General features: G+C 36.9%; 1 protein-coding gene across 1 annotated transcript in view; it reads left to right on the plus strand.

Annotated features, from left to right (window-relative positions):
- Nucleotides 1-13,865: 13,865 nt before the first annotated feature.
- The window catches only part of cyth3b (cytohesin 3b), a 48,602-nt gene continuing 44,702 nt past the window's right edge, over nucleotides 13,866-17,765 (plus strand). Inside the window, exon 1 of the mRNA XM_048190617.1 lies at nucleotides 13,866-14,194. Coding sequence (XP_048046574.1) covers nucleotides 14,176-14,194 — 19 coding nt within the window. The 5' untranslated portion in view covers nucleotides 13,866-14,175. The remainder of the gene's footprint in view (nucleotides 14,195-17,765) is intronic.

The raw sequence follows: 17,765 nt of genomic DNA on the forward strand, positions 1-17,765 counted from the left end.
TTTTGCCTTGCCCTGCGACTGGGATGTTTCTTTTTACTTTATTAAATACGTGAAAAAATGTTATTGCATCCAGAAAAAAGGCTTTCAGAGAAGGTCATCATGAGGGAAAAACTGTAGTTTAGTTCTTAGACACATGAGGGCACTATTTCATTCATCTTTTTTTGAACCATTTCAATATTTACTGTGTGAAAGTGATTCTTCTTATTGAAGAAACAAATGGTATAAACATTAATAAGTATCTCCACAAAACATGCAACAAACAAAGTGGAAAAACACACACAAACAAACCACATGCTTACACAAAACAAATTATTGAATAAATAAAAAAACTTAATTACATGATTTAAAAAAATATATTAATTTAAAAATAATAAACTCATAATTAAATACAATATAAAACACTAATTGAGTAGAGGAAAGTAGATTAAACCAAAACATTTCTCATATTTTTTCAGGAATCTGACATTTTTTATTATTAGTTTAATAAAATATTTGATTCTGTTTCAGTTAAAAAGGTGAGTTTAAAAACATCTGGTTATGGATAATAAAAAAATAGTGAACGAAATAAAGAATTTGAGGAAATATTCCACTAACTTGTTGGAAGTGTTAGCATAATAGCAGATAATTTATTTTAAATTGAAGGATCGGGCAATAATATCTCATTTATCCTTTGGAACGATGATGGAAAGACACATCTTTTTTTCTTTACATAGTAATTTTTGACTGCACCTTTATAAAAGTTCTTGATGTTACAGTAGAGATTGTCTCAGATCAGTGTATTTTGGTCACAGGGTTCAAGTACAAAGATGTTTTTCTGAATAAATACTAGAATAAAGAGTTCATCCAGTGACATCAGACTGTAAAACATCTTGGTTCGCCATAAAAAAGTTTCACATAAAGAAATTAAGAGCCGTGTTTATAATCATGTCCTCTTATACGAGATAAAGAATTCAATCTAGATATTGTACACTTTCAGAGAGTAATATAATAAAGTTATAATGGTATAGTATAATTATATACTATACCATTTATGTTGCTTGTAAAAAAAAAAAAAAAACTTATCAGAATTCAAAACGGACGTCAGTGGAGAAACTTTTATTTTAGTATTTGCTAGACTGTTGTTTTCAATGTATCAAGTGTATCTAGGTCCAGCTCTGCTCTAGTCTTTCTTATCTCTGTTGTGTTACTCAGAAAACAAGAGGTTATTGTAAGGGTGTCCACAGACCTCATGCTGTAAGTTCAGCAGCCTTCGTTTGATAGCAGGCTATAGTGTAAAATGCTGTTGCCAAGGCAACTGCCTAATTCTTTGCATGTCAACCCTCTCCACACATAGAGGATTTTCCCTGCACACTTGGAAAAAAGAGGATTTACAGATGAGAATTTGCTCAATTAAATGTTTTAATGGGGTTAACTAAAATGAACGGTTTAAATCAGAGAGGACAAATCATCAAATGCATTGGATTTTTGCATATTTTGCATATGAAATAAACAGATATTTTTAACCAGATCAAGCTTAGTAGCATGCAGGTACACAAGGGCTACATACACATATCCATATTGCTGTGTATGGATGTGTAATGATTGACCTTTATGTTAAAATATGAGACCGCCTACAGGAAATGTCTAAATGGAGCGAGTGATGCTTAGTAATTCGCCTGTTTGAAGCTTTGATGTTTTACGCACGACACATTAATTGCACCAGAGGCAAATATGACTTTTTCATTTTTGGTTTTGATGGTTTTGATTGCTAAGATTTGCAGTTAGTGAATTCTTCCATTTGCAATGCATAAGATGGTAGGATAAGCAGGATAAGCATTTCTGTTGGTGCTGAAACAACATTTCTGTAAAACAAACCATAGTATTAAACCTTAACTCACTCTACAATTTTAAAATAACTCACTCTGCTTTTTTGATTTTTGGAAGTAAAAACTATGACTTTACAGTAGAAAACAGTAAAAGAACATTTTTGAGAAGTCCCTGTTTGTCCCACGTTTGATTATATTTGAAATAGTTTTATTTTCCAGGTTTTTTTAATCAGAAATCTATGCTACAGTGTTTTGTGTTACATGTTCTGTTATTAAAGGCAGGGTAGGTAAGAAATTTTGTTCCAAATTTGTTTAAACTTTCTATATATATACATGCATAATTAAAATGTAAGAACTCTGATAAAAAGAGTATAAAAATCGAGTGACTCTAGACCGTTTAATCTGTATTAAACACAGCTCATTATTTCCATCCGGGACGAAACATAGGATTGGCTTAGGCGGCTGTCACTCTCTCGCAACCATGGCAACCACCCTTTTGCCACACATGACCTGCCCACTTGCGCGCGCACGTTTGATTTGGGGAATCCAAGAGGCATGGATCCTAGGAATACCAAAACAATGGCAGAGAAACAGCAAGCTAAATTCACAGTATCGGCCTATGCAGTTAGTGAAGGCAAACCAGGCAAAAAAAGGAAGACAGTAACAGTACAAGAAAAGGCAATGAACAAAAAGTCTTTGGATAAACAAAGAAATAAAACGCGAGTTAATATCGGCGTGGCTTTCCAGCGATGGCGAGAACTGAGGGAACTCAAGGGGCTGAAAAGTGACTCCTTGATGGCTTTATTTCTGCTGGACAGGTAAATCTTTCTTTTTGTATTTTGATCATACATATTTTTTTGTTTATTTTTTCATGAAGCATGTGTCATTAGCACACGTAGCTGCGTAATATAGCTAACATAACATTACTTAGCGAGCCGTAGTAGAGACGATAAATAATGATAGCTATAGTGTTGAATTGTGCATAATTTTACCCTCTGTCTAACTCTTTTACCATGTTCACCTGTAAGTTTACCTGCACGTTTTTTTTTCGCCTTTGTTTTGTTTTTATATTCTCTACCTATGTTTACTGATGTCTTTATCTTGTATCTGTGTGTGTCGTACACACTTTGTTGTATGTGTGTGTTATTATTTTGTGTCTGCAATGCAGTTGTGAGTTGATATTTGAGTGTATGTTACTCTGTTGATCTGTAGAACAACGTATATGTTATGAATCTTACACGAAATTCATCTTCATCACAGTGTAAATGATGGTAATGGAAAAACGTGTATCATGCAACCTGTTTTTAGCTTTGCCTTATAGATAGCTCGTTAGCGAATCAAAAAATATATATTTTAAACTTTACCAATATCAATATGCTAGCTTGATAGTGAGTACTAAAATACATCTTGTTTGTTTATCTTCATAATTATAAAGTTATTTTTATTACATGTGATTCTGACATGATGTCACTACATGCCGTGCTCCTTCCTCTCCGCTCGTCTCAGGTAAATAATGCGTCTTCCAGCTCAGTGGTCGGAGTCACACGTTCATGCGTTTTGGGGCGTGGCTTTGGAAGGAGCCCAGAAGGGAGGGGGTGGAGTGAATGGAAATAATGAGCTGTCTTTAAAACAGTCGTGAGAGGTCTACAGACACTCGATTTTTATACTTTCTTTTTCAGAGTACTTACATTTTAATTATGTATTGATATATAAATAAAGTTTAAACAAATTTTGAAAAAAAGTTTTTTATACATTTTTTTGCCTACCCTGCCTTTAAGTTACTGTTTATTGCATTATTATTAATGTCTTGTGTGATACCCTGATAGTGTTTTGTCTTTGCGTGCAGGGCCGGATCATATTATGACATATAGGCAAAAGACATTTTTGACCAAAACTGCTACTTTTCAGAAAATCGAAAACAAAAAAATTAAAAAACTGTGTTTTTAAAAAATAATTAAACACTGTGTTATGATATTGTGGCTGTATGTATGATCATATACTTGCATGTGTCATTATATTATTAAAGGGCTGGTATAATGCCATTTTTACAAGATGTAAAATAAGTCTCTGGTGTCCCCAGAGTGCGTATGTGAAGTTTCAGCTCAAAATACCCAACAGATCATTTTTTACAGCATGTTAAAGTCCCCCTGAAATCAAAATATACGTTTTTTAGCTTTTAGTATGAATATGTTAGCCTTAAAGGAGTAGTTCACTTTCAAAAAAAAAAAATGTTCATCCAAGATGTTCATGTCTTTCTTTCTTCAGTCGAAAAGAAATTAAGGTTTTTGATGAAAACATTCCAGGACTTTAATGGCCTCCAGACGGTTGAAGGTCAAAATTACAGTTTCAGTGCAGCTTCAAAGGACTTTAAACGATACCAGACGAGAAATAAGGGTCTTATCTAGAAACGATCAGTCATTTTTGAAAAAAATGTAAATGTATATGCTTTATATAAACAAACGATCGCTTTGCACATGCTTCCGCCAAAACCGCACTTCTGTATTCTTCAAAAAGTTTGCGCTGCATGTCCTACGCCTTCCCTATTCTACTTACGGAACGAACGCAGCGCCAGTTCTGTTGAATAGGGAAGGTGTAGGACATACAGAGTAAGATTTTTGAAGAATACGAAAGTGCAGTTTTGGCGGAAGCACGTATAGCGATCATTTGTGTTTATAAAGAATATGCAGTTGTATTTTTTTCGAAAATGACTGATCGTTTTGCTAGATAAGACCCTTATTCCTCGTCTGGTATCGTTTAAAGCCCTTTGAAGCTGCACTGAAACTGTCATTTTGACCTACATCCATTTGGAGGCCATTGAAGTCCACTATAAGGAGAAAAATCCTGGAATGTTTTCATCAAAATCCTTAATTTCTTTTCAACTGAAGAAAGAAAGACATGAACATCTTGGATGACATGGGGGTGAGTAAATTATCAGGAACATTTTATTTAAAAGTGAACTAATCCTTTAATGTTATGAATAAGCTGGTGTGTTCCAAAACAATGACAAAATTCACATTTAGGAGATATAAGCATTCAAAACTTACAGTCTCTCACTTCCGTTAATATGGATCATGGATTTTCATGACATCACACTTCAGCTTCTCATCAAATCTGTCCAATCAAATGCTCTCTAGAATCTGAAGTCCTGTCCCTCCTACACTATCAACAGACACTGAAGCTGCGGTTGAAATCGGTCATTTGTTACTAGTTTCTACATGGTGAATGGCACATAGTGCACTATATATACTATATATACTATATACTATAATCGTTCTCTAATAGGCAACGATTCAGACAGTGTAAATATGCTGTCCATTGATGTGAATGAAGTCCGTTTTCACGTTAGTATAACGTGAACCGCCGCAGCGCGAGCACAGTCTGCTCCGGTCCAGAGACACGAGAGCACAGAGCGGATCATATCCGCGAGTCGGCTCAGACCACAAAAGGAATTGTACCCATTTAAATTCTGCACATTCTATTTAAAAGTGATATAGAGGAGATTAGGAGGATAAACGGTTGGATATTAAAAGGTTTTACTGAGTTTAACTGCTCTGGCCTAGCTGTGGTATAAACTAAACGCTATTGGCTATTTTAAAAAAGGGGCGGGGCTGTTCGGTATATTGCCCTGTCTTCCTGTTTCAGTTGAAATTACGTCAACACATTGAATAATGCTCGCGCGTTCCAAGACACTTCAGTGGGCCTTTAAATTTGTGACTTTTTGAGGGTGAGCAAAAACGCTCCATTTTTGTGTGTGTCCCTTTAAATGCAAATGAGCTTCTGCTCCCAAGAAGAGGGCGGAGTTTCAAGAGCTCTTGTTAGCAGCTCTGATTACCTCACACAGACTCACTGAAAATGTCAGAATCTGTTCAGCCTGAGTTAAACAATGGGGTGGAGTTATGAGATTTGACTGACAGTTTGAGGAGCCAATGGAGTTACGAGGTATAGTAACAAGCTCTTTTTAATCCTTTTCATTGGTTAAACATTTGCAAAACTCACAGACAGACATAAAGGGTGACCAATAATAGTAATAAATTTATAAAAATAAATAAAATAAATAAATAATAGGCCTAATAAAATGAATAAATATGGAGATATGAGGTTTCTCCCCAACAATGTCAAGTAATATATCTGACAAATAAAAGAACAAGAACAATCCAAACACTGCATAAAATCCCACACAATCTCTCTCACAAACACTGACCTTTCCAATCATGTGTCCACAGACTCTTAATAAGTTTGTAGTTTGTAGTAGCTATAGGGAATATGACAGTATGACCATCAACATAATCTACGCAGGATGTCCCATTTCTCTGACCCCCTGGTGCCCCTTTCCCAACCTCCAACTATAAATCCACAGGATGCAGGCTCTTCCCCTGCCGCGTCTCCTCTAGAGAATCAGTCTGAGATCTCTGAGCAGTGGGTTACATTTGTGTGCTCTGTGTGCTTGGAAAGATTTATTTTGAACTGTTTACAATTAACGGTGTCTCTGTTAACATTCAAAAGTTTGGGGTCAGTACGTTTTTTTAAAAGAAATGTATAAAGTTTTTATGCTGTTCTTTTAAACTTTTTATTCATCAAAGAATCCTGAAAAAAAAAACCTTATGGTTTCCACAAAAAAGGCTGTTTTCAGCATTGATAAAAATCAGAAATGTTTCTTCAGCAGCCAATCATCATATTAGAATGATTTCTGAAGAATCATGTGACACTGAAGACTGGAATCAAATGATGCTGAAAATTCAGCTTTGATCACAGGAATAAATTACATTTTAAAATATTGGTAACACTTCATAATAAGGTTCCTTTTGTTAGCATTAGTTAACTATATTAGTTAACATGAACTAACAATTAACATTACTTCTAAAAGCATTTCTTAATCTTTAAGGGATTAGTTCACTTCCAAATAAAATTTCCCTGATAATTTACTCACCCCCATGTCATCCAAGATGTTCATGTCTTTCTTTCTTCAGTTGAAAAGAAATTAAGGTTTTTGATGAAAACATTCCAGGATTATTCTCCTTATTATTCTCCAGATGGTTGAAGGTTATAGTGGACTTCAATGGCCTCCATTTTAGAAAAAAAATGTAAAGGTATATGCTTTATGTAAACAAACAATCGCCTTACACGTGCTTCCGCCAAAACCACACTTCCGTATTCTTCAAAATGACAGTTGGAACGAATCAGTGCAGCTAGAATAGGGAAGGTGTAGGACATCAAAGGGCGAAAGTGTGGTTTTGGCGGAAGAATTAAACATTTGTGTTTATAAAGATACCAAAAATGAGATCGTTTCTCGATGACCCTTATTCTTCAATAAGGGTCTTATCTAGGGAAACATTATAAGGAGAATAATCTGTTTTCATCAAAATCATTTTAGAAAAAAAATGTAAACAGGAAAATTTTATTTGAAAGTGTATATGTTATTTTCAACATTTAATGATTGAAAATATTTTATTAAAAATTTTAATTTATGTAAACAAACATTATAAAGATTAAAAATCGCCTTATTGTTAGTTACAGTAGGGAGTTTTTAGAAAACGTGCTTCTGAGAATTTGAACGCCAAAACTCCCCCTTGCTCTCTGCTGCCACACTTCCGCTCCTCCCCCATATTGAACGCGCAGGCTAAGCAAGCAGGACCGATCAAAAAGCACATTCACTACAGACGAAACATACGCTGTATGTCCTACGCCTATTTTACTTATGGAACGAATGCAGCGAAAAGTAGCCTGTGCCATCAGAGTGTTAGGATGATTAGGAAAGTGCCACCGCTTTTTTCACTGTCGTTTTGCTTTGTAACAGTTGGATACGCCGCCGCTCCATATTTACAATAGGGAAGGTAAACATAAGCGCGTAGGATCTCAATACATAGCGGCTCCCAGAGATATCTCTCAACATAAGCTTTTTGAAGAATACGAAAGTGTGGTTTTGGCGGAAGAATGTGCAAGGCGATCATTTGTGTTTATAATGCATATACAGTTGTATTTTTTTCAAAAATGACTGATCGTTTCTCTAGATAAGACCCTTATTCTTCATCTGGTATCGTTTAAAGCCCTTTGAAGCTGCAGTCTCGTCTCTGAAACTGTCATTTTGACCTTCAGCCGTCTGGAGGCCATTGAAGTCCATTATAAGCCTCTTTTCGTTTTATTTAAAGAAAAAAAAAAAAAACATATTAATAGCCTCAGGCAATGTGATTAATTATCTGCAATGTCTGCTTATATTTATAACAAAACGAAATATTAAACAACCCTGCCTCTTTTCGTTTACATTTCAAACATATTAAATGTAATACTATTTGTGCATACTCTGATTATCTTCACTGTAATGAAATGAAATAGGCTTTAACATAAAACACAACCTTCTCTTTTTGTTAAATGTCAGTTTTAATGTTCAGTAATAGCCATTATAAAAGGTATAAAAATATACAATAAGAAATAAAGCAAACAATTCAGTCAAGCGTACAAAATCAGCGCTTTAGTATGATACAAAAGTTAAATAGCCATATATAAATTTATGAAACGTCACGTTGCCCTCAGCCAAAACGGAGCCAGCGGCAAACGTCAGAAGGATTAGCCGAGGTAAGGCTGCTCTCGGCTGGGCACATGAGCGCTGAGAGTCCGGTGATCGCCTGGATCTCAAAACTCCGACAACATCAGATCAAATTTTGAGAAAGGCGCTATCTTTCTCAATTAACCACAAATTTGAGCTTTAAACCAGCACATTCGCGCCTGAAGAAATCTTAAAACTGCATATCATGCCATAATAGAGCCCGATCACACGAAAATGCGTATCAATAGTAGGCTACGAGTTTGTAATCTCGTAGAATATATACGCCAAAATGAGTTTTTCGCGTGCATATGATACGCACTTTATGGGGTATTATACGTACGAAACTGGATTGTTTGTCCGTCATAAGCAAAGCTGCTGCACACTGGTAATTTTGAATTTGAATGCCTGTACACGCTGTGCACTATGGCTGTGCATGATAAGAGTGTGATCAGCGCGCACACGAGCTTGATTGACACTGCTAAGACACTCCTCCTGACTCTGATTGGTTGGTTCTTACCGGGAGCGGTGTATTTCTGCAAATGGCAATAGGACCACTGGGAGGAGCCAGAGGATCTTGATTTTTTTCACAGATTATCTGTCTCATATTTTACTGGACATAATGACAGGTTTAACAAATATGTAAAAAATACATTTTTACAAAAGTTACCTACTGCAGCTTTAATGTTAGTTGATGCATTATAATGGGAACGATAACGCACATATTTAATCAGCCAATCATATGGCAGCAACTCAAAATGATCTGCTGAAGTTCAAACTGACCATCAGAATGGGGAAGAAAGGTGATTTAAGTGACTTTGAACGTGGCATGGTTGTTGGTGACAGACTGGCTGGTCTGAGTATTTCAGAAACTGCTGATCTACTGGGATTTTCACACACAACCATCTCTAGGGTTTACAGAGAATGGTCCGTAAAGAGAAAATATCCAGTGAGTGGCAGTTTCTGTTGGTGAAAATGCCTTGTTGATGCCAGAGGTCAGAGGAGAATGGCCAGACTGGCTCAGCTGATAGAAAGGCAACAGTAATTCAAATAACCGCTTGTTTCAACCGAGGTCTGCAGAAGAGCATCTCTGAACACACAACATGTCCAACCTTGAACCACACAATAGAGTATTTTTTTGGACACAAAATCATTTGTGACAAGCCTTAAATTGGGCCACGACCCCCCCGATCGTTCGAGGGTGCAAATTTGGCTTAAAATCTTCAAGCGTGTAGCCACCCTAAGGGAACGAGCAATGCACAGACTGAACATGGATGGGGTGTTTTGGGAAATGAGGTGTTGGGGTGAGGGGTGACCTGACTGAAGACACTGGAGCAGATGAAAATGTATTTGTCTGACTGCTCAATCAGGCCATATGAAGTCGGTCAGTGTGCCGTTATCTCCCCTGACTGGAGCCATATTCTACCAGACATATTCCACCTGAGGGCGACCGCCTCTGGTGCAGAGCACGCTGGGAAACGCTCAGCACGTCACACGCTTAATGCATGCTTATATGCCAACGCTAACCGTAATGATGGTGGAACAAATCGTGTCTTTAAACATGACAGTTAAATGTTTTGACCAAAATGACAGCCCTGCACATGCGACTTCCGCTGAGAAACTCGACCCAAAAGAGAGACACATGCGTTGAGCAACTCGTGCAGATTGCAGCTAATGCAATTAGTGTGCTGCGATCAGTCACGCATCACTTCACCAAAACCCTCTCAACAGACAGTTGTTCAGGATGTGTGTTTTTGACCATATTTGTGCAGCAAAGATTATGCATATGACCTATTTTCAGTCTGCAGCTTTGATATATTCAAAACAGAGCTTGTGCTTGACTCTGGTTGAAATAGTCTCGCTCTAGTGTGTGTCCCACCCAAGGAAAACTGGGAAAACAGAGTGTTTCCTGGACTGCGTTAGACATCTGCTCCCAGAACAGGAAATACTCCCCCAAAACCTGAGGCTCCCTCAAGTCCTCACACTCACACACACACACACACACACACACACACACACACACACACACACACACACACACACACACACACACACACATTGGGTTTCCATGTTTTATGGGGACTTTCATAGACATAATGATTTTTATACTATACAAACTATATATTCTCTCCACTAACCCTAAACCTATCCATCACAGAAAACTTTCTGGATTTTGCCATTTTCAAAAAACATGACTTAGTAAGATTTATAAGGTGTTTTCATCATGGGGACCAAAAAATGTCCCCATAAGGTCAAAAATTACTGGTATTACTATCCTTGTGGGACATTTGGTCCCCATAGCGTAGGGTTCACCAGGTACTCGCACACACACATTCATTATAACTCCCACTCCGTCCACCAACACACATTTTTTCACACTCTTGAGACTGGAAGAGCCTGAAACAGCTTAGTTTTTTTGGAAGAAGGAACCGGCAGCAATGATTTTGTTAAAAATGTAACATCTGGATGGACTTTGAAGTCAGTCTAGACTTCATAGTGAATACAGGGATGTAAGAGTTGTTTCAGGAAAATAAATATTGATCTATGACTGACTATCGTTGAAGATTAAAATAATCTGTGAAATGGAGCTCCCGTTCTTTTTCTCATCACGTCTACTTCATGTCGATGTGTATATCAGCATTTTGAACTGTGGCTATTAAAGAAGAAAATGCCACGAGACAGAGAAATAAACAGCTAACTTCATTCTTGAGGAGTTTGGTAATGTGTATAAAGAGAGCAGCTCGTTTCGTCTGAGAGGCCGGCATGTCGTAATTGAATCCATGTGTCGGAGAAACATACGGGCGTAGTGTTGTGAACGTCCATGCCTTTAGACATTTTTCATCACCCTTTACGTGAGATATTATCCTGTGCCTGAGTTTTATTCTCCCCTACTGTAAGGGAATGTCGTTCTCCTCTCAGCTGTATTGATGAAGGTTTCCCCAATCACATTCACTTCACGCTTGTGTGCTGTAAGTCAGTTTTGGTTCTGTATAAAAGAGCTGCACTGAAATGCATTGTCTTTTAGTCAAAGTCCCTTTAAGGCAAGTCAAGTTCACTCAGCAGCCATCTTTGAAAATGCCTCTTGGGCAGCTATTTCCATCATGCAAGTACAGCTCATATTTCTTTGAATGGGGAAACATTCAAATTCTCCAAAGCTTTTTTACCAAATTTATGATTAAATTTCATAATTGAAATCATCAATGAAATCTGACAAAAACTATCTCATCAGTTTTGTTTCTAATCTCAGCTCTGGACCAGCCAAATGCGCATGTGCAGTCATGTGCATCTCAGAAGCTTCTAACGGCTGCTGCGGTGACGCAATAGAGTACCTCAGGGCTGACGTGTTTTTGTAGGCCAACCCAGAATTTAGAGGCGCACGGGTTCCCTTGATCGAAAGCCTATGCATTTTTCCCATAGACTTTTGGAAAATCGCAAAAAATAAGCTCTGTGTTTAACAAAGGGTTATGATACTTACACGTTTTGTCTATCAAGATAATCTTTACAAGTTAACACAACATTTATACAAGCTTAAATAAAGTCGTTAGATATAAAAAGCTAACAGTAGGCTATAAACGCACTACTGCACACCATGGTCGCAGATCAACGTCACCACCACCAAACTTCCTCAAACTTTATTTAAAAAACGACTTTATTTAAAAACAATGTCGCTGATTATGATCTGTGCTGTGTATGAATACTTATCCACTTTTTCATGAGAAATGCAGTCCAAATGTCCTGTTTGTCATGATGACGTCTAAAGTCTCCGCCAAAGGAAGTAGTCCCTTATAGCAACTCCACTTTTTTTGAAAATAGGCTCATTTTTCAACTCCCCTAGAGTTAAACAGTTGAGTTTTACCATTTTCGAATCCATTCAGCTGATCTTCGGGTCTGGCGGTAGCACTTTTAGCATAGCTTAGCATAGTTCATTGAATCTGATTAGCATCTCGCTCCAAAAAAAGACCGAAGAGTTTCGATATTTTTCCTATTTAACACTTGACTCTTCTGTAGTTACATCGTGTATTATAACGCCGGAATGAGAGTATAGTTCCTAGCCATATCGGCCTAGAAAATCGCAACTTTTCATTTTCCATCGGTCTTAGTACTGCCAGACCCGGAGATCGGCTGAATGGATTCAAAAACGGTAAAACTCAACTGTTTAACTCTAGAGGAGTTGGAAAATGAGCTTATTTTCAAAAAAAGTGGAGTGTTCCTTTAAATGCGGTCTTGTGGACTTAGCGGACACACGCACGTAGCGGCCATTATAAGTCCACAAGACCAAAAGTGCACATGAAGTGTGCCATTTGGGACAGGGCCTATGAATTCGGACATACTACTCTGTTCACATACTGTTTTTTGCGTACTATATAGTAGAGAAGTGTTCGATTTTGGATGCAGCGTTTGTCCACCTTTGTTAGCTTTGAGGTCATTGGTATGATACTGTATTTGCAAAAGCTGACAAAATTATCTAATTGATTTAAAATTTAGACACATTTAAAAACCTTCTTCTACTACTCAGAAGTGTGTCTGTAATATATATTTTAATGTGTTTATTAATGTGACATAATGATTATTAATTTAAAGTTTTTATTATTTTTTTTGATAGTGTACACTTTTAAAGGGCCCACTTATTTGGTTTTCTTCAGAATACATATATATTACCACATGTATACTTGCATTAGCCCATAAAATTTATAATCCATACAATCTAAAATCTTTTCTTTTTTTCTTTTTTTTGTCTCAGTATTAGGGCTAGGGGTTATGCACAATCTAACTTCCATTTTCTGTAAAACAGATTAAATCACTTCCGGTTTAGGTCTTTTGTTTGTTCTTTATGAAAAAAATTAGCTGTTTTATTCACGATAACTTAAAAGAGCGAGCAAAGATGAGCATATTTGACCTCCCACACATATGCAGATTGATATTTAAAAGCTTTTTTCATTTTTCTTCTTCACACTAACGTATAGATATTTAATAGAATAAAACACCTATAACAGTGTGAACTAGGTAGATTCACTGATTACCTTAAAAGTCCGTAGATATGCCGTAAATTCTGACAAGCGGATGCAATAAGACCAGTTTTCCGGTTTGGTCATAAATGAAGTAACAGCCATTCCTACTAAAGTGAAGGCTTGGCTTATGAATATTAATAATGTGATGTTTGTGCTGATTGGCTAAAAGGAAAGCGTTTGTTAGGTGAAGAATTGTGAAAGTCAAAACTTTACTCGGTTCTTTTTATGTATTATTAAGTTTCATTATATATTGGTTTTTTTTTTGTTTTTGTTTTTTATTACAAGTACTGGCAGCACCATCTTTTTTCTGTCACTGCTTCAATATTGTATGCAAAACACTCATGCCAGTGTATAGTACTTTGAAATTGAAATTGACTTTTGAGAGCTCATGAATATTAAAGCCCGGCTTCAGAATGGTTACTAAGCAACGTCAGCATTACCTGAGTAATATTCATACGTCAAGCCCTCGTCGTAGTAGGATTGGTAATTTCGCGTGTGAAGGGCGGAGCGAGTGTGATGACGTGTGGCGGTCGCTGCGAAACACAGATGCCCGTGTGTCTGGAGCGCTTATTCCGCTGGATGTTATTGATCCACGCCAGTGAAGAAACCGAGGAGCGCTGTACACCCTTCCTCAGTTCATAAATACACCGGGTTGCGGATTTAAACGAGGGCTGAGACAGAATATCAGTTAATGCCGTATATTCCGCACAAAACAGGACCTGTTTGTAAATGCAGCAGATAAACCCTTCATTATAAAGAATACATCTGTGTCTGGAGCGCGTTCCCATCACACCATTTCAATATTTGGCATTTATCTGCAGATATGGACGAAGATAATCAAGGTAGGACCATAAGGTTTACAAATGTGTGTATATATGTGTACACACACGATCATATTATGGGTTTAATATGGCAGTAGACACAGATGTGTCATATCATTAAGAACGAAGAGCAATGTGTTTATTATTTATGTGCATTTACTTAAGCAAATCTAAAATCCATTAAGATTCAGTTTGTGTCTAATGAACATCCAAAAATCACTCTTAATGGGTCTGCACAATGCCATCTTTAAGGTAAAGTCGTTTTTATTTTAAGGCCTATCAAAGTGTGTCTCTTTCAGATAACTGGAGAGTTATAACTTATTTGTAATAGACATTAAACTGTACAGTAAAATAGGATGTTTTGAAAACACTGAAGTGAACTGCAGTTTTGACACTGGATCAGCATTAAATAATGCTCTTTTTTCCCAGTCAAGGTGCAAAGATCAGACTGCATGGGATGACCTACATGTCAGCTTGCCAGTGTTTGTCCAGAGAGACTGTGAGCTGATATGCGTATTGATTTAATTTAGTCAACACCATATTCCCCATGCTGCAGCTTTCTGAGTAGGACGCACATCTCTCACACTTTCATCTTAATCCAGCTATACAGAGCAAAATAAAGCAATATATATATATATATATATATATATATATATATATATATATATATATATATATTATATATTATTACTATATATATATATATATTATATAAACAATATATATATATATATATATATATATATATATATATATAAGTTTCAGTTGTTAAATAACATTTCAAAGATTTCAAACCTAAAATGATGCCATAGTATTTAGTTTTTAGTTTTTTATTATTAAGACACCATTTTAAATAGTTTTCTTAGTCTGTTGATTTGTTCAGACAGTTGCACCACCTGACATTTTGGGGGTTTAAAGGCCAGAACTCACCAAGCCGACGCCGAATCTCAATTCAGAGATTTTCCGAATGCATCGCGATTCTCTCTTGAATCGATTCTGAGTTTTCAACAGCAGATGGCACTACGCATTTTCATTAATCTCGCATCATTAAAGGTGCCCTAGAACGTTCTTTCACAAGATGTAATATAAGTTTAAAGTGTCCCCTGAATGTGTCTGTGAAGTTTCAGCTCAAAATACCCCATAGATTTTTTTTAATTAATTTTTTTAACTGCCTATTTTGGGGCATCATTAACTATGCCCAGATTCAGGCTGCTGCCCTTTAAATCTCGTGCTCCCTGCCCCCCCCCCCCCCCCCCGAGCTCTCGACTATAAAACAGTGCATAAACAAAGTTCACACAGCTAATATAACCCTCAAATGGATCTTTACAAGATGTTCGTCATGTGTTTATGAATTATACTGACTGCAAGTGTTTAAAAATGAAAATAGCGCTGGATGGCTCGTCTCCGTGAATACAGTAATATACGATGGTAACTTTAACCACATTTAACAGTACATTAGCAACATGCTAACGAAACATTTAGAAAGACAGTTTACAAATATCACTAAAAATATCATGTTATCATGGATCATGTCAGTTATTATTGCTCCATCTGCCATTTTTCGCTATTGTTCTTGCTTGCTTACCTGCATAAAGTCTGATGATTCAGCTGTGCTGCTCCAGACGTTAATACTGCCTGCCCTTGTCTAATGCCTTGAACATGGGCTGGCATATGCAAATATTGGGGGCGTACATATTAATGATCCCGACTGTTACGTCACCGTCTGTGTTATGTTGAGATTCGCCTGTTTTTCGGAGGTCTTTTAAACAAATGAGATTTACACAAGAAGGAGGAAGCAATGGAGTTTCAGACTCACTGTATGTCATTTCCATGTACTGAACTCTTGTTATTTAACTATGCCAAGGTAAACTCAATTTTTGATTCTAGGGCACCTTTAAAGCATTCCGAGGTGCAAATACATTCTCAGACTCAGCTGATCACACGAGCAGTCTTTTTCGTAACCTTTTGAGCATGCAGTTAAAAATATCCTAGAGCACCATCTGCTGTTCAAAACTAAGCTCAGAATTTGCAGATTTGCAATGCAATTGGAAAATATCATAAACGATCCACGAATTGCAATGCATCTATTGTCCTAGCACTAGAATAAAGTGATATAAGTCATGAATTTATAAAATTATTTTAAAAGAAAATAATGCACCTGAACACAAAAATATGCACGGCAAGTTCTGACCTATATATTAGTGCCGTCAAATTGATTAATCGCATCTAACATAAAAGTTTGTGTGTGTATATATATATACACAGACATATATTTACACATTTTTATTAGATACGATTATTCGCGATTAATCGTTTTGACAGCAGAAAAAAAAAAAAGAAATTTAAAGGATTAGGAAATTTAAGGATTAGGAATTGAGGTTTTCTGATGTCAAAATGGACTAAATTAAATTGTACATTCTCTAAAGAAAATACTAATGATGTTTTCCCGTGACAAAACTCATCATCATAGGATGTTGGCGGCGGTGGCAGGATGTTGTGTGGTTGCTTGAGGTTTGTGAATGGTTGATATTTGGTTGCTTAGGTCTTCTGACTGATTTTAGTACATTAATCGAAGTAGGATCATGTGGTTGGTTGGTTGGTTGGTTGGTTGGTTGGTTGGTAAAGGCTGGAATACACTACATGACTAGTCTGGACAGGTTGACTCTAGTTGCCGAAAGTCAGAGCCAGTCTGCAGATTCAAGTTGACAGATTTCACAGAAACCTGTGTAGTGTATGATAGGATTTCATCTAGTCAGAGGATTTCAAACATGTTTGATATTTTGAGCTGATTTTAGAACAGTATTGTTCAATATTGTTTTCATTTGTCACACGTCTCCTAGCAACAAGGCACGTTTCTGTGTGAGTTTGTTGTGTTCATAATGGCTTGAAAGTCTGGTAGTGTGTGATCCTCAGTTGTTTAGTGTATCATGACCAGTTTTTCTTCTGTAACTATTTACAAAGTCAGCAAGTGTATTCTGCCTAGTGTGTTAAAATCTGTTCAGATTGTAAAAGCCATGTAGTGTATTCCAGCCTTAAGGTGTTCTGGACGGTTGATTGCTGACCAAAGATAAAACAGCCCATCTCTGTAATATTCTGGTCTCTAGATATTGCTTGGATCATGGGATCAGAAAAGCCTAAAAGAGTAACAGCAAACTTCTCCTAAACTAACTACATGATTTTGAGGAGTGTTTGGTTCTTTGCACAGTTCCCCCATCATCCATGGATATGAGCACATGTGTTGTAATATTTCAAGAGATGGTTCTCACTGGAAAACAACAACAACTAATGAGCATATTCAAGGCATATGTGCTCTGTGTAATCTGTTTTGCTGCCCCACAATGCTGTGGGTTGAAGCTGAGGGCTTGATAAGAGTGTGTTTGACAGTGGTTTGGTGGTTCAGTCTGAGACTCTCAGCTCCTCTGCTACTGCTGGGGTCCCTGCTGGGGAACAGTAATCAAAGCTGTGCTCCACTGTGGGAGATCTCACTCTGGGCCGCCAGTGAATTCGGCAACACATCGCCTTATGGACTCTACTATAAAATACGACTGTTGAAAGTACATAAAAAACAAACAAAATACAGGGTTTTGTAACA

This window comes from Megalobrama amblycephala, linkage group LG1 (genome assembly GCF_018812025.1).
Source record: "Megalobrama amblycephala isolate DHTTF-2021 linkage group LG1, ASM1881202v1, whole genome shotgun sequence".
Lineage (NCBI taxonomy): Eukaryota > Metazoa > Chordata > Actinopteri > Cypriniformes > Xenocyprididae > Megalobrama > Megalobrama amblycephala.